The 23,811-nt window shown below is 38.1% G+C and overlaps 1 protein-coding gene across 1 annotated transcript in view; it reads left to right on the top strand.

Moving 5' to 3' along the window:
- The first annotated feature begins 5,918 nt into the window (after positions 1 to 5,918).
- Positions 5,919 to 23,811, top strand: part of gabra2.S (gamma-aminobutyric acid (GABA) A receptor, apha 2 S homeolog) — a 63,578-nt gene continuing 45,685 nt past the window's right edge. Inside the window, 3 exon segments of the mRNA NM_001093962.1 lie at positions 5,919 to 5,962; positions 6,351 to 6,457; positions 11,624 to 11,739. Coding sequence (NP_001087431.1) covers positions 6,384 to 6,457; positions 11,624 to 11,739 — 190 coding nt within the window. The 5' untranslated portion in view covers positions 5,919 to 5,962; positions 6,351 to 6,383.

The following is a 23,811-nucleotide window of genomic DNA, read 5'->3' as shown; positions in this document are numbered from 1 at the left end:
GTCAATGCTTAAATGTTTTTAGTATTCCATTGTGCTCCAAATTAAGGAGAGATCACTTATCTGGAAAACCCCACATCTCAAACAGATAACAGACCCAATACCAGTACATGCAATATACACAAGAATCTAATGATAAAACACTGCAAGGAAATGTTCTTAAATAAGACATGAAGTTGTTACTGATATCTGAACAATGTAAAGCTAAGGCTTTTTATGCTTGGGATCACCCCAATGGGATGTTATTTACGCTGTACCAATAGGCAAAGAACAAACTGAATATTAATGGACTTGAAGATGGTTAGTGAGAATAAAGTAATATCCAATTAATCAAAACTAATGAGTAAAGATGCTGCAACACTTTCATTTTAGCCCATTAAGTAGTTACTCTAAAAGCATCATTAAAAGGTTCAAAACAAGCAGTTTAAAGGGAATTCAGTAATTTACTGCAAAACTATTTTCCTTTGTACCTACATCTGAAAAATAGACTATGAATGTGTTTACAACGAAAGCATATTTAAAAAAAGCATTTCAGGTTCGGAATATTGCTAACATTTCATAATTTAACATTCATTCTGGGTTTTAAACAACGTGTAGTAGTGAGCAATTAAAGCTACTGGGAGGATGAATAGAGAAAAAAGAAATATCTTCTTTTATAATAAAGAAACTGCAGGACTTGATGGTATTTGGAGTAGTACCATTTTGACCTTGTGTAAGACAAAACTCAGTAAAGGAAAACCTTTAGTAATAGTCAGGCAATTTATTCAATCCAACACAACATAACAGTTTTGTCTGGGTAAGCTGTTGGAGTAACACACGGAATGTCACCCAAGGACTTACCAAAGACCCACCTCTAGGTCCAAGCGTTATATAGCTATCAGAAGGCATTTACAGTAATTGTAACAAGGGGTACAGGGAAATACCACACATGGTCTGACGAGGAGACTTACTGGCATATACATTTATACATTCCTGTAAGATGTGCAGTTTTGCAACATAAGAGATTTCTGGTTCCAATTGTCCACAGCCTCTTAAACATCTGTTGGCTAAACATAGCCATTGTGGTACAGTCAGCTATTGAGCAACACATCTGCAAAAGGGGCCCCAAGAGACATGCTGACACTATGCTGACACTCTGGAATCTAAGTAACAGAGTGGAGATCATTTATTTGTATGGCCTAGTATAAGTTATATGAGTGACCATTGTCCACAGTTGACCATTAGCCCTTATAGTCCATCCTGCCTTGGGCCCTATAGCGTTATGGCGTCATAGAGGGTGGGGGGTAATAGATATGGACCCTCTGACACTAGCCATTCGTCCGTCATAGGAAATAGATATAAAAAATATAAATAGACTTCAACACTGCACCCCACCACCTAAAAAAATACATTTGGTCATTAGAAAACCATTGTGGGTATCATTTACTTTTAGGAATTAGCTAAACTCACAAACATTGTCTTTTTTTTTGCATCATCTCAAATTATTTTATTTCTGTGGGCCAGCGTGAACGTTTAAAGACTCATTATGCCTACAAGTGCACTGAGTAAGGTGCTGTTTGGAGTCCAACTGACTTGTTTTCTTACTATAATACAGAATTTTTTCTCCAAAATGTCAGCATTGTTGCAATCCCAGGCCTTGTGGATTTCTGTGTTTAAGGGGGGGGCGGCTGCAAAAGACGCCATTTCGGAGAAGAAACAAGAAGAAACCCTGGAAAAGAATGAAGAAGATGTCCTGGAGAAGAGTGAAGAAGTCGCACTAGAAAAGAATGAAGAGGCTGCTTTGGAAAAGAATGAAGAAGCTGTCGTCAGAAAATAACAAAGATGTCACTGGAGAAGAACTAATAAGACTGCCGAGGAGGAAGAAGGCCACCTGACAAACTTCAAAAGTAAGATCCGCTGAAAACTAATATTTTTATCGTATCTAAAACCTCTGGCCACTAACTAACCCAATTGGTTCTGCCACTGGCCACCAATGTATTTTTTTAAACTTGTGTGGGCCCTTACCACCAATGTTTTTTTTTTTAATTGGTAGGGGGGCCCTGACACCAATTCACGAAACGGCGATTTTTGACACCGTCAACAATTCGCTGGTGTATAAATGGGCGCCAGCGTCAAAGTTAAAAAAAAAAGTCTAAATTGGTGGCAGCGACTTTTCGATGCAAATTTGTACCTGACGAATAAATTTGCCCATCACTACTTATCTATTCTGCTATGCAAAGTGGACCCCACTTCTATACAAGGCCCACAGAGCAGCCTCCACTCGCTACATTAAAGCCTATGGTATTCACATATTAGAGTTTCAAAGGAACATTTTTAGTGCAAGGTAATCGTATTTTTTACATTAATGGCCTCTAACCTTGTGTAAAGATTCTTTACTTTGGGATTGTAAATAATCCCTTTATATAATGTGTCCCTAACCATTTGCTGGCACATAGTAATCTCCACATACAGGACAAAGACAGCTGAATGGAAGACTTGTTCTTTACAATATAAAGGAATGAAGGGAAGGAAAACTAGAATAAAAAAGACTGCAGAGTAAGACAGGCTGCAGGTAAACACAATAGTATAGTCTGGGCCCAAGACAACAAGCTGAGTGGCTGGGGGCTAGATATAGTAATTCACTGAACATCTCTATTTTTTTGGATGACAAGGGGCTTCTGGATCTCCCACTAACACTGTAGCAGTGGCTCAGCACTCATTTACTGTAGAATAGCATTAGGGCATTGTATGCTTCATGTAACTGTCACTAATTCGATTAATTCGCCTGCAGGCAGTTGCAATCCCCACCACAATAATGCACATCGGAGCTGTCAGGGATTTTAAATGCCCATAAATCTAATTTTAACTGGTGATGAGTGCATCTTTTTTTTTTTTTTTTTGCACGGGTGAAGATATGAGGATTAACAGCAGGGGGGATACCTGCTTCTGTATTTTTATTACTTGATAATTAAATCAGACAAGTAGTAGAGTGATTGCTTGTGTGGGAGTATTTACTCATATAGTAGAGCAGGCTGACATGACAAATAGAAAGGGAAGTTGGGAGATACTCTATCTGATGGGCAGAAACTTTTCCTGACTTGGTGTTTAATACTGTTCTGGTTCTGTTGGGTGGCTGCTGCAGGATGGAGCACATGTGGAGATGAGGCACATAGACACGTTGCTCATATATTGGGGTAAAGAAAGGACACCAGGCTGACAACACTAGGGGGCGCTATTCTTATCCTTTTCTCTCCCCACAGTGGTGGAATTCTACATGAGCAGATACTACAATTAAAAGCTATATATATATATACTATAATGATATATCTACAGTGTGTGTGTGTGTGTATATATATATATATATATATATATATCAATGCAAACAGCGGCAGCACTCCAAGGAATTTTTAACCAGGCGATAGTATATCAAAATAACTTAAATGTTCCTCAACACTATTTTATGTTCGATCTCCCTCACACTGGTGTATTGGTTGCCTAGCAACGTAATTTGGGCGCCAAAATGTGGATTTAAGCGTTCCTTGTGCACTCACTCGTTTTCTCCCTGATGAAAGTTACATAAGGAACTGAAACGTTGGATTAATAAACCCATTTATTTTTTATACACTATTGCCTGGTTAAAAATTCCTTGAAATGCTGCCGCTGCTTGCTTTCATATCTGAATTTATTTGGACTAGCACCCAGGTTATGGATGTTGGCTTAATAAAGTTGTGCGTTCCTACCTGCAGCACTATATATATATATATAGATATAGATATAGATAGATATATATATATATATTCCCAATACTGTCACTGGTACATTTTCACACATGCAACAACAGTATCATTGCTGGTACATAACACACATAACATAACTCCAGTTAATCTGCAGGCACTTTGTTGCATAACCCTATTGGTCATATTTACCCTCATAATAATGAAGCCCTGATACCCCTGCAGACGTGTGAGAGTTTCTTAACTGCTGTCCTGTATCATTAAGCAGTGAGTGATCACTTGCTTTCTACAAGTAGTACTTACGCACTGTACTGCCTACTCCTGATAGTAGTGGGACACTAATGCCCCAATATATCGGCAACAATACCTCGGTCAGCATGGCACTGTAGTTAGCAGCCTCTTAACAAGCAGGATGTCATTCTGGCACATCACTCATTGTCCAGGCTATGGACTTCCCCATCACAGAGCCGATACAGAGGCATAACTATGGAGGATGCAGAAGAAGAGGGGTGAAGAATGGGGGGCCCAGACTGCTTCCTTTATAGCTGTAAATAATGTCCCTTTCACCAGCCACCCTCCAACCTGCAGTCAGGGAAGGGGGACACAGGCAGGCGGGAGGCCAGTTAGGGATCACCACGTTCTGGACCCCTTCAAAGATTTTTTTTGTACGGGACCCGGCAAAACACTTATTACATTAAAGAGCAATTAATATGCATGTGGGGATATTCTTGAGCTCATAGCAGGCAGGGACACTTTTCCCAGGGGACAAAGGGGCTGAGACAAGGCCTGTGCCCCTAAAATGGGGGTTAGCAGCAGTGCACTAATGGCAAGTGCCATTAAGACAGTTAAAGTAACCCAGTAGAGGGGTTCCCACCAAATACTAGTTCCGCTCCATGAAGGTGGAAGGTGTTAATGGATATATTAATCCTAGAGGTAATGCTGGCCCCTTTGCTGCCTGAGGCGGCTTGCTGCAGCCACCCCCGCTTACCTTTTTGGGTGTCCAGGGGGGGGTCCAGGATGGTTTGTAAAATAGAAATTAGTCTCTAAAAGTTACTAGTAGCGGCATTTTAGCTACCTCTGGTAGCCAGTGGGCGGCCTCATCGGGCCTCATTGGAGCAGTGCCCCTGCTATAACCCTAAAAGAGAACTGATATAAAAATTTAAATCAGAAAATGCCTTTGAGCACTTTTGCAACTCACATAAAGTTCTTTTAGTTTTTGTGATTTCTGTAATTTCTGTCATTTTAGACTCTCGGCTCAATGGCTCTCTGTCAGCGAGTGACTCCAGGATTAACTGATGGTGCAGATCGACAATAACTGGTTAGGGGTCTGAGATATGGCAAAAACATCAATGCTCATGCAATAGATCATGGGACATATTTTGTGTTAAACATCACTATTGGTTTTTCTTTTCACAAGTCTCTGCTTTAGACTCTTGAAAGGAAAGATGGAACTAGAGGTCCCAAAGTTTCCACACGTACAAACAAGAAATGTAAATAGATGGTAAGCCCTGAGTAGTGATGGGCGAATAAATCCGTCCAACGTGAATTTGCGGCGAACTTCCGCGTTTCGCTGCTGCCAAATAAATTCGGGAAACTGCCCCGAAGAGTCACTGCCAAAAATTTGCCCGTGTGAAAATTTTTTGGATTGTGCGTCGGAAAAGGAGCTCGCGTCAAAACCGTCGTGGGTATACATTATTCGGTTGCCCATTGACTTTAACACCAGCATCAAAATTGATGAGGGCGTTAAAATTCGTTTTGATAATTTTGCGCCATTTTGTTAATTTCGCTGGAAATTCGCAAATTTTTCGTCGAAACTTGACAAATTCGCCCATCAGGGCCCCTGAGTAATGCCCCCCTTGCTCATGTATTAGATATACCCGGGCACTGACAGACAGTCAAGCCAAAGCTGCTTTACAATGTCTCTATATGATATAAATATAAAACATCAGAGCAGCTTCTGTGTCTGTAGGGGAGGTGGGTGAGGGGAGGGGGCCCGTGATTGCAGCACCAAGGACAGCTCACAACACTACAGCTTGGGGACTCCCTTTCCAAAGCGCGTTCACGCTCAGCTCCGGCGCGGCCCAGACAACAGCAGCAGCTTAATGCTCGCCCCCGCCCGGGACCCTCCTCCATTCAAAGCAGCCGAGGAGCAGCTTCTCCGCACAGCTACTGCTGCAGCAACATCTCCGCACCTGCGACTCCGGCAGCCTCTGCAGGGAGAGCGGCGGCAACATCATCTACCGCTCGTCAAGGTAAAGAGCTTCCCCCGGTCATTCTGCAGCTCATTCCCCACTCGTGCCCGGCGGAACCCCAATAGCTTACACTTCACTGACCTGACAAAGCCTCATGCACCGCGATCGTGTAGAGAATCCTTCCCAGCGCTGTGTCTATCGCTACATAATATCACTGGCTAATGTCTGTCCGTCGCTGATTGCTCCTGCGATCTGTCGCATTCCTGTGCGGAAACAAATGCGATTCCCATTGCTTAACACCAACCAACAACCCCCCAAAACACAAGCACCCCTAAATAGCTGGGCCAATAATCGCATAGACACTACTTTATTCCGACCTGAGCAGTCGCAAGTTGGTTGCCTAGCGATTTGTCTATGTATTTACCCCCCCCCCCTTTTCTTGTCTCAGGTGGTGGTTGTTACGATTAAAATCGAAGCGACTATGGGAAGTACCCTGGCGTCCTGCAGGAAGAAAATCCTTCTCTTCTTTACCCTGGTGCTGTGGGAGTCTTCCAGGTGAGCTCATGTACATTTCTGCTCATTTCCCCCAGCCTGCGGGCTGTATGATAAGGGAGGCTGCTGTATGTTGCAGTGCGAGGCACAGCTCTTTAGCATTAATGCTCCATTGAGTTCATTAGTACTAGTCACTCCAGCAGAATACAACTTACTGTAGCATTTTTTTTTTAAATATTCTTTATTTTTCCAAAAACAAAGACATTGTCATATTTAATTATTGGACATAGTGAAAAGGAATAACATCCAAAATGCAACTTACAAATTGTTATTCTCCTGTCATACTGGTCATACTGCTATTACCTATAACATTTCACCATACCAACAGGTCTATTTCATAGTTCTATTTGCTATTACTGTGCAGAGAATAGTATAGAATCCCATTTTTGGTTATGTTGTAGGTGGATAATTATTTATACATTCCCTTCACGTCCAGACCATGTTAGTATTATACGAATAGATACATTACAGCAATACCTCAACGTTTATGGATTATTAGACAAGGATAATGAACAAGATAATTAAATAAAAACAAAAAAAGAAAAAAGAAAGAGACTTCTCTGTAGGGACGGGCGAATTTGTCACGAAAAAGTCGAGAATTTCCCATGAAATGGCAAAAAAATTGCGAAACTTTACGTGAATTTTGACACCGGCGTTAAAGTCAATGGGCATCCAGATAATGTTGCCGCCTGATGGTTTCCGATGTGCGACCAAATTTTTTTGACGGAAATTTGCCATGGAATCGTGTCTGGCGAATTTATTCGCCCATCACTGCTCAGTCATTCCCTGCTCGTTTATCCATAAACATTTATGATAAGATATCAGATTTTTCCATGGGGCATTATTAATATACAAGATCATGTAAAAGCTCCTGGTCCGTTTATTGGTGAGTATGAGATTCTGCCTCCAAAAAGTATCACCCGAGGGGACCAAGTTTAAACAAATAAATCTTGTTTTCCGTGAGCAAAACTTAGAAGTTCTTCCATGCGCAAAATAAATCCCATTTCTTTCTGCATTTTAGTTTTTAATAACAGACACATCACTGGTTCTGCATCAGGGAACATATTCCAATTGGGTTTAGTGTGGATAGTTACTTTATTTTGATATTGAACATTAAGTTCAGTGTTGTGCAAATATTCATGAAAGCACTATGCAATGTGTCACCTTATTTTGAGAAACAGGTGCTGTACATGAGACTGAATAGATTTCGTTATAAAGAATGTATTATCTGTAAGGTTTTTTCATATGGAAAAGTCATGATCACATAACAGAGCAAGAGAATGTCCAATCAGAGAGCAAAGGGAAGTGCAAAGAAAAGTGTTGGTGCAGTGTTTTTGGAACTGTCTTTCCCCCACTGTCTAAATACTAAAAGCGATATGTCTGTTAACCTCTAGGGGGAGACAGAGCGCAGCCTCACAGCAGTTCCTAAGTTGCTTTATTAAAATCAAAGTTTCTCTTTGAGTTGCCTGTAATAATATAGGCATGCATTCATGATACTTGTGTTGAATTGATTTATTTATACAGGGATCTGTTATCCGGAAACCCGTTATCCAGAAAGTTCCGAATTACGGAAGGAACATCTCCCATAGACTCCATTATAATCAAATAATCCAATTTTTTAGAAATTATTTCCTTTTTCTCTTTAATAATGAAACAGTAGCTTGTACTTGATCCCAACTAAGATATAATGAATCCTTATTGGAAGCACAGCCAACCTCTTGGGTTTATTTAATGTTTACATGATTTTCTAGTAGACTTAAGGTATGAAGATCCAAATTACGGAAAACCCCAGGTCCCGAGCTTTCTGGATAACAGGTCCCATACCTGTAGTATATAACACCCATAATACAACTGCTATTTTGTCTTAGCAGTTGTTTTAGAATGTGTTTTAATGTCCTCATTGATGTGACCACAATAAACTGTTCATCATGGGAACAGGCGGGTATAGGGGGGTCCTTCATGTCGATCAACAGGGAACCTATAGGTATGTTGGAGAATTAATTATGATTCCCAGTGCAGCAGATTTAGATAAATATCTTATCTGCTGTTTTTAGTTGGATGATTTTACCTGGGCATTTTGGAGAAGCCAATCAACAAAAAAAAACAAAAAAACATTTTGATGTAATTGCAGCGTTTCTCAGCTTAGTCACCTACGCAGATGCTCAGGTGTATGACACCATACACTCCCACAATTTTGGATTTTTTATTAGTTCAGTTGAATGTAAATCGTATGGCAGTTGTGCGTGGAGGAGAGAAAGAGTGTGGGCAACTGAACTTCGTTTCATTCTGTATTTGAAATAGTTGCTTGCCATTATTTATAACTCCCTGCGGTGCAAGTTGAAGAAGTTAATCCTTCTTCCATCCTGGAAAGATGGAGAAAATGATGAGCACAATGTGGATGTCAGGCAATCACTGCTTCTACAAGGCATATAACTTTATGCACCTCATTCTTTGTAAGCATCTAAAGAGTTAAATTGTTTCTATATTCTAAAAGGAGGCTATATTTTTGATATTTTTATTTTCACTGATTCGATACTAATTTTACTAGTCATGTGGCGTCTCAGTGTTTCTTACAAAAAGAGACAATGAGAAAACCACATATAATATAAAGGGAATCTAAAAACCCCAAAAATATGCCACCTGCATAGATAGGGAGCAAAAAGTGTGGTGTAAGCATAAGCAGTATACTGTACCTCTGCTAAATATCTTGGAAATCTCTAAAAGTAGAAAATTAACAGAAACTGCAAAAGTGCTCTCAGGAGCAAGTACTCTGGGTACGTTTATAAAAATTATTTTTTTTCTTTAAATCCCCTTTAATGAAGATACATTGTTTTTTCCCCCTAAAGTATATTTGTTAGCATCTGTAGCACAGATCTGTGCCACATACAGGTGCCTTAGGGAACATCTCACTTAATCAACAATAACGTCTCCAGTTGAATCTGCATTCTCCTAATTTTGCATAGTGTCTGCTATTGTTTTGTCTCCTTGTAGTAACCCTACTGGGAGGGCCCACTGATTAATTGCTTCTAAGCCTGTTAATACGTGATTAGTGCTACTTCTGTAAGGCAGCTTGATGGCAAATTATCTATCTATATATCTATATAAAATGGTCTATCTATCTATCTATCTATCTATCTATCATCTATCTATCTATCTATCTATCTATCTATCTACTATCTATCTATTATCTATCTATCTATCTATATATATATATCTACTATCTATCTATCTATTATCTATCTATCTATCTATCTATCTATCTATCTATCTATCTATCTATCAATCAATCTATTATCTATCTATCTATCTATCTATCTATCTTTCTATCTATCTATCTACTATCTATCTATTATCTATCTATCTATCTATCTATCTATCTATCTATCTATCTATCTATCTATCTATCTATCTATCTATCTATCTATCTATCTATCTATATCTACTATCTATCTATCTATTATCTATCTATCTATCTATCTATCTATCTATCTATCTATCTATCTATCTATCTATCTATCTATCTATCTATCTATCAATCAATCAATCAATCTATTATCTATCTATCTATCTATCTATCTATCTATCTATCTATCTATCTATCTATCTTTCTATCTATCTATCTATCTATCTGGTTCATCTGCTGTAAACCTTCCCTCTGAGTTTCATAAAATCTCGGTCTTCATCAATTCTTGATGTTTTCCATGCTCAGGACAGGATTGAGTCTATCCCAGGCATTCTTGAAGCACGAGGCTGTATTAGCTCAAGCCACTTATGCAGTTAAGCAATTCCAGAGCTGCACTGCCCTCTCAGAAAGAGTACACACTCCTATTATGATTCATTTGGCTTCTGAGCTCTCACACATCACAGGGAGATTATACATCACTGCTTAGGGAAAGTTAAGCCTTTAAATAAATATATGACATGCAGAAGTTTAGCCTGACAGAACCTGCTTTTGCTTTATATGTAACTATATGTCACTGTTTTGCAAATCCTCCAGAGGTTTCACCCACAAGTGTTTTTACTAGATATCTAAAGCGCAGGTATCCCCAATGGGCCACTGGTTGGGGGAAACACTGCTACAGAGCTGACAATGTAATTTGTAATAATTCAAGTCAAAATATTTACTAACAATCAAGTACTAATGTTATTTTAGTACTTTATTTTTAGCTTTTCTAATGGATTCTCTGGCAGATTTTTTTTTAACAGAATATTTTAAATTAAAAATATACAAATATTAAAAGATTATTTATATATACAATTAATAAAAGTCAACCCCAAATGGATGTTCTACTGAACAATATTGGATTGATGGAAAAACACAAACATTTCATACATTTTGATGGGTCCTTCCAAAATAATGTCATCCACAACAGACCAACCCATGGACTCCTTTTTTAAGGACAGTCTGGTCATTGGATGGCGCTGCTTTATTGGAATGTATGTATGAGATAACATTTTCCTTCCACTTTCACAATAAATACAGATTTTTTTTTTTTTTACTGTTATCTGTGCAGGGTAAACCTTGGCAAAATGATCTGCTGAATATCCTATGGTAGAATAAAGAGTGTATTTTAATATTCAACAGGCAGTAGAAAATGAAGACAAAGCTGAGCAAAGAACATTGCTTCTTGGCATATCTACCCATTATATGGAATTGGTGGGATGTGGTTATATTGTTGGTGTTGACTATGGTATTTTCCATAGGAACCAATGTAACAATATGATGGTGTGTCCTCATAAATAAGTGTAGTAAAATGTGCATGGCTTTGAGAACTGGAAGTGGAATGCCCTGTGCCGCAAGTACCCCCAAAAAGTGGGCAGCAGTTACATTACAGGTTCCAGTGCCAATGCACATAGTTGTCAATGTCATAGACTATTAAAGTAAATTAATACCTGCCCCCCATATATATAAACACAAATGAAAAGATATGGCAGGGTGGGTGCACACAAAAATTCATGACCCCTTAGATTGATAAAAAAGAACGAAGAAAACACAAAATGTGTTTATTTTCCCCTTTTAATCTTCCAGTTGTGATTTGATTTATATTTGATTTTAAGTTTATATACAATATATAAGAAAAATGTATAAAGCTATGGCACTTACTGATGGCTGACAGAATGCAGTTAAGTAATAACACAAGCATATATATTCTTTTTGTTGTTGCCTAGACAAGTTCTGGGGGATACCGTGGATAATGATGCAAAGAACAACATTACCATTTTTACAAGGATTCTAGACAGACTTCTGGATGGCTATGATAATCGGCTGAGGCCTGGACTAGGAGGTAACCTTTCCATGTATATATATATATATATATGTTATCTTGTATCCTGTAAATATGCTACAATATAATGAAATAAGGCTTTGGCTGATGTGAAGGTGTGTGCCATAAAATCTAAGTACTGCAATATGAATACTTTACTGTGTACAGGTATGGGATCCATTATCCATAAACCTGTTATCCAGAAAGCTCCAAATCACAGCAAGGAAATCTCCCATAGACTCCATTTTGATCAAATAATTAATAATTTTTTTAAATGATTCCATTTTTCTCTGTAGAAATAAAACAGCACCTTGTACTTGGTCCCAACAAAGACATAATTCATCCTTTTTAGAGGCAAAACATTCCTATTGGATTTATTTATTTAATGAATGAATGGATGAATTAATTAATTAATTGTTAATTAAAGATTTTGTACCTCCTGTCCTCTTGGGGAATGTTAAGAATAGAGCCTAAGATTAAATGCCCTCTAGGAATGAAACGCTTAAAGCTTTTTTGTTTTGAGATGCTTTTTCTTTAAAAAAAATAGCTAATATTGTCCATACCTTTTACCAGCTTAGTTGCCCTTCTCTGTACCCTCTCTAATACAATAATGTCCTGTTTGAGTGATGGAGACCAAAACTGTACGGCATATTCTAGATGGGGCCTTACCAGTGTTCTATAAAGTGGAAGAATGATCCCCTCCTCCCTTAAATCTATTCCCCTTTTAATACAGCTCAAGACCTTATTTGCCCTTGATGCTGCTGACTGGCATTGCTTGCTACAGCCAAGTTTATCATCTACAAGGACTCCAAGGTCCTTTTCCATAATGGATTTGCCTAGTGCAGTCCCATTAAGGGTATAAGTGGATATTTTTATATCCCAGGTGCCTGACTTTACATTTATCAACATTTGTCACTTACCTGCCCAGATTGCTAAGATATAGTTGGTGAATGTGGCAATTAAGAGGCACTTCCACATAGACGTTACTTGGAATAGAATTACATTTTCTGGCATACCTTATTTAGGTGCATATTCCCTTTAAATCAAGTTACAGGGCTGTTCTGAGAGATGAGACACCACTATGACACTAAACTGTCTCCAGCAATCCCCAGTTTCAGAGCTTTTAATGGCACTCACTAATTCACACATTCTCTCATACTCTGACAACTTCTGCAGGGCAGTAGCACACGGCTGATGGCAAAGCAAGGGGGTCTGAAGTCACTGATGAGAGCTACTAGGCTTCGTAATTCTGCTTTGCCTCTAGCCATGTGCAATGACCTTATGACAAGGACTAAACTTGGTCTATAATTAGTTCAAGGCTATATTTGCCATTTAAGATGAACCTGCACTGTGACAATAATGCTGCTTTAGCTGTTTCTGTTACCTTTGTTCAAACATCCCCTGATATAGCTACTAAATTACCAACTACATCATTTTGTTTATTAACAAATGGTTTGCTACACGGATGGAGCAAACATTGGCATGTAGCATTTATTTCAAAGGGAAAATGTCTGAGCCATTTAAATGAAGTGTCATGATTAAAGTCTACATTAAACTGTCTATACTATATACGGATCTGTACCTTCCAACTGTCAATTATTTTCCTGATTCCACTTCAAAAGAAGGTAGCAGTTAACTGAACAAGATGGAGTTAGAATGGATAAGGACATGTGTGGAAAGGGACAAGCCTTCTGCATTGGGTAGGAATACCTGCAAACAGGGTGAAGTATTCTTGATGCCCTAACTGTGCAAGGAGTCCCCTTGCACCCTTTATGTGTGGGTAGTGAGCTATTGGTGGCCATTGGAGGAAAAAAAGAATATACTTTTCTCTACACAAACTAATGCACACCATGACATCACTGTGGATAGAGTTAAATATGCAGGTAAGTGGGTACTGATCGAGCTAGGGGTAAGTGATAACTGGTCAAGTGTCTGCCAAAACAGGCCTGCGCAGCTCTATAATGTATGGGCAAATAGATGTGAATATTAGGTCTCATTTAGACAAGTTCTCTTTGCGTATAGTTTGTAGTGATGGGCGAATTTGCGCTGTTTCGCTTGGCCGAAAAATCTGCGAATTCCGCGCGAAATTCGCAAAACGGCGCCGGCATCTCATTTTTTTTCCGATGCCGGCGTTTCGCAAATTTTGAATCAGGCAAATTAGCCTCGAATTCGCGCCTGTCGAATAAATTCGCCCATCACTAATAGTTTGTAATGGGTGCAAAATTGAACAGCACTTCCAAATATGTTATTTATAAGTGAGTCCTATTGACTTTAATGTGCTAATTGCCATATTTAATCGGAAGTGCCTTGATTTTAGCTGAAAAGCCTTGTTTGTGAATGGCAGTTGCATGGCTTTGGTGAATAAGACCCTTTAGATTTTATACAATTAACATTTCCCTTGACTAACACAGACCGATGACGCATTGCTATCAATAATTTATCACCCAAGAATAATTTTTCCTCTATTATTAGTGACCTGCCATATAATTCCCAATTTATTGATGTCAGGCTTGCAGTTCTGTAATTAACTGGTTGTGATGGGCAAAATATTGACTCGGCTCCTGTTTCACCGTTCAGCAGTGGTCCTGCCTAAATTAGATGAAAGCCCACAGCAATATCAGATAATTCATTATTCTGAATTAACTTGGATTCTCAGTATTTCATTTTCCGTGCCTTTGGGTGTAGCAAACATTACCATTTTCATGAAGTGCGTGTAATACGTATCTCTGAAAAGTACAAAATGTAATAATTGTCAGAAAGTGACATCTGAAAGCAAAATTTCCATATAAATAAGCTAAAAAGGTAGACATTTGCATTGCATTTTATGATCTTTATTAAAATTGGATATATTCCTTTTTTTTTTAATTCAGAATTATATAAAGGGGAAGTTTGACAACCTTTCTGCTTTTCATTCACATAAACTAGCTGCCATGTGAAAGCATCTGGGGCTTCCATGGTTATTTCTTTGCACATTTGATAGTTCTGGTATTAGTGTGCAGATCAGGGGTTAAAGTAGAGACCCAGGAAAAAGATTGCTAGCTCTGCAGTATTCTGCACAAGTATTATCTGTAGGCTCCATGAGATTAAGTGATATGCTCAGTGTCCCAAGAAGCTGATGCAGCAATGGTACCCTTGTGTATCTGGCTGTTATCCTTGTGTGGGGTTGAGGCGTAAGGTTATAGGGGGTGAGGGCTTATTATGCTTCGGATGGCAGAATGAATCGGAGCTCCTGGTATAACTAATTGTGTTGCAGGCTGGAACTGCTTAGTTTGGCAAATAATAAAGAAGATAAATGTGTCCAGCGCTTAAAGGCAGTTTAATTGGTTTTTGATGAGTCTGATCCTAGTGTGTGTAGTGGGACAGGGATTGATGGGAATAATGAACAATCTCACTAAAGCATTGTGTAACATGATGGTGCATATATAAATAAAGGATTTTGAATGCTAATAAATGCTGAATCTTCCCTTTTTGTGTGATTTTTAATGTGCAATTGAAAGAGGAATGACCTGTCAGTGCAGCGCGGCCGGTTGACTTAGAGTAGAACAAATACAAATTCAGATACTATAAGAGTCTGAGTTACAGATCATGTTCTTTTGCACTGTAGCACTGCGACTCTTATTCTTCATTTACCAAATAAAATGTATATTTGAGGTGGCCCAGCCACTAACAGTTTAAGTGGCTGGGCGTGCTTGTCTAGGTAGGATCTTAGTAAACACAGCTGCTTTATCATATATCAAACTGAAGGATTCCCAAACGTTCAATATTTTCCCCATTTATCAGCATAATGACCGGGTTTTATCAAATGGATACATTTGTCAAAAAAGTTTCACGTGTCAGTTCATCAGGCGGCTATGAAAGCTATTCTGCTTTAAGGGTGTTAGAGTTCAGCAGCCCTGGGATCTAACGCTTGTTCATTCTATAGTGGAAAGTAAATTGTTACGTACTTCTTCTGCAATGAATCTACATGTCATTTTCCCTTACTTGTTTCTGCTGGACCACTTATTTTGTCTATCCCTTTGTTTACTTCTGTTGTTGCAGTTTGCAGTCCCTGCTATTCACTCAAGTGTTAATTCTTTCAGCTTTTCCATTCTATCTTACTTCTATCCCCCTCCACCCCCAATGCCTTACCAGTTTCAGTTTGTCTTGACCTCCCCTGCACCTTCTCTATTGATCGTACATATTAAAATGCAAATATTTGCCTCATCTTCCTGCCAAAATTCAGAGGCTGACGATGCTGCGTTTATTATGTAATAAAACCACCTTGTAAAATGTATAATAAGTTTGTCCCATAAAACTGAACATTGCATTAGCAGATGGTGCCTATTTCAGCAACAACTGGAATGTTTGTCACCTAATCTGAAATAAAATGTTTATATTTTCTTGATTACGGTGGGCCCATGTGTAGTTATGAGTCAGAAGCCATTTAACAGTCTTTATGGAAATGATTATCTAAAAGCCGCTTGGTCACGGACTGTTTTTTTCTCACTGGAGCTGGAGCTATATTTGGCCAAAACCTTTTAGCTTTGTATGTTTGATACACACAACAATAGCTCAATTACAGGGAAACGTCTCAATGAAATATAGATTTTGTGCGAATAACGAAAACACACACAAACATTCGGTGGGTACAGGTGGTATGGCTGCAGGGGGTGCTACCAGTACTGATACTATAGGGGGAATTTACTAAACTTCCACTACCTCATTGCATTTGTACAAATTTCCCACATTCAGTTGCACATTCGATCCCAAAGTAATTTTGTCAAATTGGGCTCTTATAATTCCGTATAGTTGGGCTCAGTCACTGAGCACTAAGGGGCAGATTTATCAAGGGTCGAAGTGAATTCAAGGGAATTTTCAAAGTAAAAAAATTCAAAGTAATATTTTGGATACTTCGACCATCGAATAGGATACTACAACTTCAAATTTACTTTGAATTTGATTCAAAGTAAAAATCGTTCGAAGTACTCTTTAAAAAAACTTAATTGACCCTCGCTATTCGACTGCCAAATTAAAATACTTCGACTTCGAATATCGAAGTCGAAGGATTTTGCGCAATTCCTTCAATCGAACGATCTAACAAATAATCATTCGATCGAACGATTAAATCCTTTGAATCAAACGATTCGAAGGATTTTAATCCGTCGATCGAAGGATTATCCTGCGATCAGAAAAGTGTTATCCTTCCCCATAGGCTAACATTGGCCTCGGTAGGTTTTAGGTGGCAAACTAGGGGGTCGAAGAAATTTTGAAAGAGACAGTACTTCGATTATCGAATAGTCGAATATTCGAACGATTTTTAGCTCGAAACCGTTCGATTCGAAGTCGAAGGTCGTAGTCGATGGTCGAAGTAGCCAAAAAAAGCCATTCGAAAATTGAACTATTTTTCCTCTATTTTCCTTTATTCCTTCACTCGAGCTTGGTGAATGGGCCCCAAAGTCTTGACACATCGGAGTAAAATCGTTCGATCATACACTAAAATCGTTTAAATCGTTCGATTCGAACCATTTAATCGTTCGATCGAATGATTTTACTTTGATCGTTCGATGGCCAACTTCGGTGAACAATACTTCAACTTCGATATTTGAAGTCGAAGTATTTCAATTCGATGGTCGAATTTCAAAGTATTTTTTACTTCAGAATTCGACCCTTGATAAATCTGCCCCTTACTGTCTCCTGTTCCAAATTGTACCTATGGCTGCAGAGGAACCCGAAGCTACCACCACCTCCAGACCAGGCAGTTGCTATAGGGCTCCCTTAGCAACACACATTAATAGGTGCAGAACATGTGCTTCTACAGAAATAGGCACATGCATCACTCTCACACAAACACCTGAAATCAAGTCAACTGGACTTGAAAAACTTGTATCATAGGTGGGATATATGGTAAAGTGAGAGCAGAATTGGGTTAATATTTACACTCTGGCTGCATTTGTGCCAGGGCTAATGCCGTCTTGTAATTGCAATAATGCAGGAATTCTGGAAGAATGCCGTATTACGGGGATTGCACTTGAAATTGCATTCTACTCGCTTCAGTTGTAAGTTAACCCTTTGGAAACCAGTATTTATGCATTCTCCTACTTTCTCTCTCTTTTCACCAAATTACAGATCTTACACAAAATAATAGTTCTGTGTGATATTAGGATTTTCAAAGAGCTGATGCTCATTGAATTATGTTGAAAAAAAATCTAGCTGCTTGAAAGTATTTCCCCACCAGCATTTACATATAGTGGTGCATGGTACATATATGAACAATCAGAAAACAAATAGAAAAAAAAAATGTTGTTGTGGTCATATAAATAGATAAGTGGATAAATGTTCTGAATAAGTACAGGATGTATGTGGCCAGATGTATTGGGAGGTTCTGCAATCTTACTATATCTTTAAAATTTACATTTCATTTAAAGACTAATCAGTTTGCTTCATGGTGTGTCACTGCTGACACTGATCTTTATGTTAGAATGTAGTAAAACACGAATCCTTTTTTCACACGTACAGTGGGCTGAGTAATTCATGTCCAAATTCAGCAACTCACAACTTCAGCTATAAGTTCTGAATACCAAGTCAGTACGGAGGCGAACATAAGGGGAAGGCCACACATTCAGTGCCCATGGATTTAGCGATAAGCTGTGCAAACAATATCCTTGGGATTGGAAAGTCAATTCAGGAAAATGTGACAGCTGCCACTCATCCATGAAATATAAATCTTCTGTCCAGTAGAGTAAGAAAAAACATTTTTGCAAACTAAATCTCGGACGTGACGCGGAGGGAAACAAACTTAGCCAACATATTTCATGGTTTGTAACCTTTGCACATACAGTAACAGAACAGATTGTTTAGCATATTTTACTTTGTGTCTGAAGTCAGCTTTTCTGACTTACATGATCATGAATAGTGATGGGCGAATTTATTCGCCAGGCGCAAATCCGCGTCGAATTTGCGCGAATCACCGCCGGCGAATAAATTCGCAAAACGGGCGCGAAAATTTGCTGGCGAAAGTTCGCCGGCGTCAAAAAAAAATTGTCGCTGGTGTCCAAAAAACGGGCGCCGGCGTTAAAAACGGACGACGGCGTCAAAAACAAGGCGCCGTTTCGCAAATTTGTCGCTGTTTTGCGAATTTCACAGGAAATTCGCAAAAACGGCGCAAATTCGCCCATCACTAATCTTGAATGTCACTTCTCCCATGCTTCCATTCTCTTGCTGCACAACATGTCTTTACTCTGAGCAATAACTATTTTTTTTTTTTTTTTTTTTTGGAAACAACTGAGCAATAACTATTATGTCCTCTGCCTGCTTATTCTCCTATATTACTGCATATGCAAAATGCTCCTATACCCAGGCAATATTAATGCATATGCCCAATGCTTCTACACCCAGCCAATATTAATGCATATGCCAATGCTTCTATACCCAGTCAATATTAATGCATATGCCAATGCTCCTATACCCAGTCAATATTATTACAAACGTAACTATTTCTTTGTAAATACATTACATTTTATTGATTTTACAAATACATTTATGAATATTCAGTTCTTATTAATTTTAGGAGCTCATGTATTGTAATCAGGGTTTGGGGAATTTGTTAAGTGTTGGCTTTCACTTGTATTTAGTGTTTGTCTAGGAGCTTTGCTATTGCCTTGTCATTGGAGCCATATCTACAATTATATTTAGTCTCTGAATTAAGATTTTATTTCTGATACAGAGTGCAGTCCTCTCACCTCTAATGACATGATGGTGAATGAAGTGTCCTATGGGAACCCCAGCCTCAACAAGATATATTATTTCTGCAAGTATGTGAATATATAATAACACAAATATTGCAGTTCCATTCATATTACACTGAGATAAAGAGGTCTGCAACTAATAATGCATTAACTGTTATTTACAGGCAAATCATAGCAACTAGCAAAAGGCTTACCCTAGTAACTTCCCTACCAGCGGTGAATCGTGGGGATTCACTACTCCAGACATTTTTATTATTGTAGAACATTTAAAGCTTTACAATTTCTGTGTCCTGACAGGATTTGGGTAACTTCTTCCAAATGAGATTCATGAAAAGTGAGATCAGATTAAGTAAAAGGAATACTGACATGTTCAGGGACAAAGGGTTATTTTAAAACCATTTTGTACCTAGAGAGAAATGTAATCATGCTTCTAAGTCTTCTGATAGAAAGCTGTGGCTATTGCGTCTCCTTAAAATAAATTATGATTATGAACCTTCATAAAAGGACACTAAAATGGACGCAAAATTTCACATGCATCGAAGGTGCTTCTGCCTATATATGCTCCTTGCACTTACACATATTGTATTTGCTCTGATGCAAGTGCATGTATTGATGCAAACGAAACTTGGAACTTGTCAGTATATCCAGATGTCCCCTAGCAAGTTGTATAAACAGGCGCTACTAACTTGCTTCAAGTGAATTAAGCTAATGGCAATGTCCCAGTTTTTGCAAATTCCAGTCACACTGACTCTGGAATTCTGGGAAAAAAACATTGCATTATGAGAAAATATGACTATTTAAATCTGTACATTGCACTGTGCTCTGTTCTCATGAAAGAAAGAAAGAAAGAAAGAAAGAAAGAAAGAAAGAAAGAAAGAAAGAATAAAAGAAAGAAAGAAAGGTTGAAAGAAAGGAAGGAAGAAAGGTAGGAAGGAAGGAAGGAAGGAAGGAAGGACGGAAGGAAGGAGAGAGGTTTATGGGTTGAGGAAGTGCAACAGTCCAGATCAGGTGAATTTGAAAATCAGGTAGAATTGCGATCAGTTGAAGCAGTGAGGGGAGTCAGTCAGCCGAGCTCAAGAGAGACCAGTGGAAGTGTTTAAGGGTCCAGGGAGCACAGAAGCAACAGGAAAACAATAGACATGAATGGACATGTGGAATAGGGGAGAACAAAGCAAACGTGTTTTGTCAGACAAATTTTCCCTGTGGCCAAGACCACTTTATTTCACATTGTTTAAAACTGCGAGAGCTGCAAGAAGCCAAAGTGAAATTATCACTCGAAAACTTTGTCCATGTTCCATTATCAGGATGGAGTTATGTTGTTGTGGGACAAATCCAAGGCAGCAAATGTAACTGCAATTTTCTTTATTGGGGAGTAGAAATACACAACATGTTTCGGGCTATGCCCTTTATCAAGTGGTTTTCACAGGATAAACTGTGGGACAAGCCGTTAAGAATATTTGGTGAGTCGCAACTACTTTTTCATTTGCATTATCAGGATGCAAATCAACCACGTGCAGTTTCAACACTCGACATGGACATGTTTTTGGAACATTTTGGAACATTGATATGCTGATAACCGATTTGAAAATATTAAAATCTTTCTAAGGTGCCAGTAAAAGTTACTAGTACTAGTAACTAGGCTAAATATAACAATCTTTTCAGTTGGATTTTGCATGATTTGGAAATCTGGTTAATTTGCTTGATTCTTAGAGGTTACCAGTGTAAACATGAAGGGGGTTATTTCTTAAAGTCTGATTTTTTTTCTGGTCAAACTTTTAAGGGGGAAAAACACAATTGTTTCATAGAAAAAAAAACTCCAATGGTATTAAAAGTCCGAATAAATTAGTACTCCAACTCAGACCTGCCGAGTTCATGTAGAAGTCAATGGCAGATGTCCCGTTTATATCCTGATTTGCACAGATTTTGTGATTTCGGGTGTCAAATCCAAAAAAGTCCTTAAAAAGTTGCAGTTTTCAGTGACAATTCCAAAAATTCGTATGATTCCAATTTTTTTCACGATTTTATATGTTTTTTTACAGCTCAAGCTTTTCGGTCATACCACATCTGCCTAAAACTATATTCCCTGCAGAGCATTATTGCTTTGTGGGACAGTAACGGAAATACAGCTCCCTTACATCTGCATTGCTATAACTGCTCCCATTCCTCACCTAATGGTAGATATGAGAACATCACTTAATAGGAAAAATCTAAGTCAGGTTAAACCAAATAGTGATTCTGTCAGTTACATTAAAGGGATACTGTCATGGGAAAAAAATCTTTTTTAAAATGAATCAGTTAATAGTGCTCCTCCAGCAGAATTCTTCACTGAAATCCATTTCTCAAAAGAGCAAACTGATTTTTTTATATTCAATTTTGAAATCTGACACGGGGCTAGACATTTTGTCAATTTCCCAGCTGCCCCAAGTCATGTGACTTGTGCTCTGATAAACTTCAATCACTCTTTACTGCTGTACTGAAAGTTGGAGTGATATCACCCCCCTCCCTTTTCCCCCCCAGCACCCAAACAAAAGAACAATGGGAAGGTAACCAGATAACAGCTCCCTAACACAAGATAACAGCTGCCTGGTAGATCTAAGAACAACACTCAATAGTAAAAACCCATGTCCCACTGAGACACATTCAGTTACATTGAGAAGGAAAAACAGCAGCCTGCCAGAAAGCATTTCTCTCCTAAAGTGCAGGCACAAGTCACATGACCAGGGGCAGCTGGGAAATTGACAAAATGTCTATCCCCATGTCAGATTTCAAAATTTAATATAAAAAAATCTGTTTGCTCTTTTGAGAAATGGATTTCAGTGCAGAAGTCTGCTGGAGTAGCACTATTAACTGATGTGTTTTGAAAAAAACATGTTTTCCGATGACAGGATGACAGGAGAAGCATGCGATTATCTACAAGCATTTCTTTTGTGCTAGCTCTTTCTGAAATCACATGACCAGGAGCAATGACCTGAGATGGCTGCCTACACACCAATGTTACAACAACTTACTTGCAGTATACCCTGTGTAATTTATTTATTAAAAACTATAATTAGCTTAAAAGATAAATATAAAATCATGACAGAATTCCTTTATAAAAAAGTTTACTTGACACTGTATGTAATGATATAATAACACAAATAGTGTTTAGGAATATACAGTGCCATTCATATTGAATTGATATGGAGAGGTCTGTAGATAATAATGCACTAATTGTTATTTCTAGGCAAATCATAACAATATGCATAAGTATTACCCTAGTAACCTCTTTTGCTTTGCCACTGATTGTAGCACTACTATCTGTACACTTCCACAAACTTTGGCTAACAATGTTAGGGAGCATGCAAAAAGCACAGAGCCTTTATTGTTAAGAAATCAAAAGTTATTCAACCTTTAGGAGTTGCATTTGGTGCTACAACCCACAGTCCATTTGATAGTGAACCTTTGTAAACTTACTAAAACAAGATGAGTAGGCTGAGTGAGAACTTTTTAACATTTAAAAACATTTAGGATATCTAGAGTCCGGAGTGGACCTTTTAATCTACAATCCACATAAGTGTAAATTTTAATTGAATTTTATAGTAGATATTTTTCTCGTTTAAATGGCACCGTGTAGTTTCTACTACTAAATGAATTGGTCACAATCTGAAGCAGGGGCTGGTTTGTAAAAAACATTTCTCTTGGTTCAAAGCATCAGAATTCACTGAACTAATTAGCTGGGTTCTTGTAAAAGTCACTGCACACGTATTAGATATTTTTAATGGGAAAGGCAGGGCTTTATGCTAGAAATGTCAAGCAAGCAACTGCTCTGAATGTACTTAATCAGTTTTCTTGGTCTAAACCATTATTGTACGTAAAAAACTATGGTTCTTTTACAGAAATCAGTTTCTGTTGACTTTATTTATTCTTCTCACTATGTTATAATTTATAGATGTGACTAATATGTTAGCCTTAGTGTATGTGTGATCAGCACTCTCAGGTCTTAAAAAATATAAACAAAATGTATTAATAAAAGAACAGAGACTAACGTTTCGGCCTACCCTAAGGCCTTTCTCAAAGTGCCAAAATCAACTTAGAGCATGTCTTTTAACTACCAACTGGCAGAAAAGCCAACAGCTGCAGCACTATCACATGATCAATGTCATGAACCATTAACAAACCAATAAAATATTATACTGAATATACATGCATTCCATATGTGTAAAATATATGTCTCTTTATAAATATATATAAATATATATATATATATATATATATATATATATATATATATATATATATATATATATATATACCGGTATATATATATATATATACAGATACATGTTAAAGTACAAGTAAGATTTAACCAATGATTAATTTTCCAAAGAGG

This window comes from Xenopus laevis, chromosome 1S (assembly GCF_017654675.1).
Source record: "Xenopus laevis strain J_2021 chromosome 1S, Xenopus_laevis_v10.1, whole genome shotgun sequence".
In the NCBI taxonomy this organism is placed as follows: domain Eukaryota; kingdom Metazoa; phylum Chordata; class Amphibia; order Anura; family Pipidae; genus Xenopus; species Xenopus laevis.
Note: the sequence above shows the minus strand (reverse complement) of the source record. Positions and strands in the feature narration are given on the sequence as shown.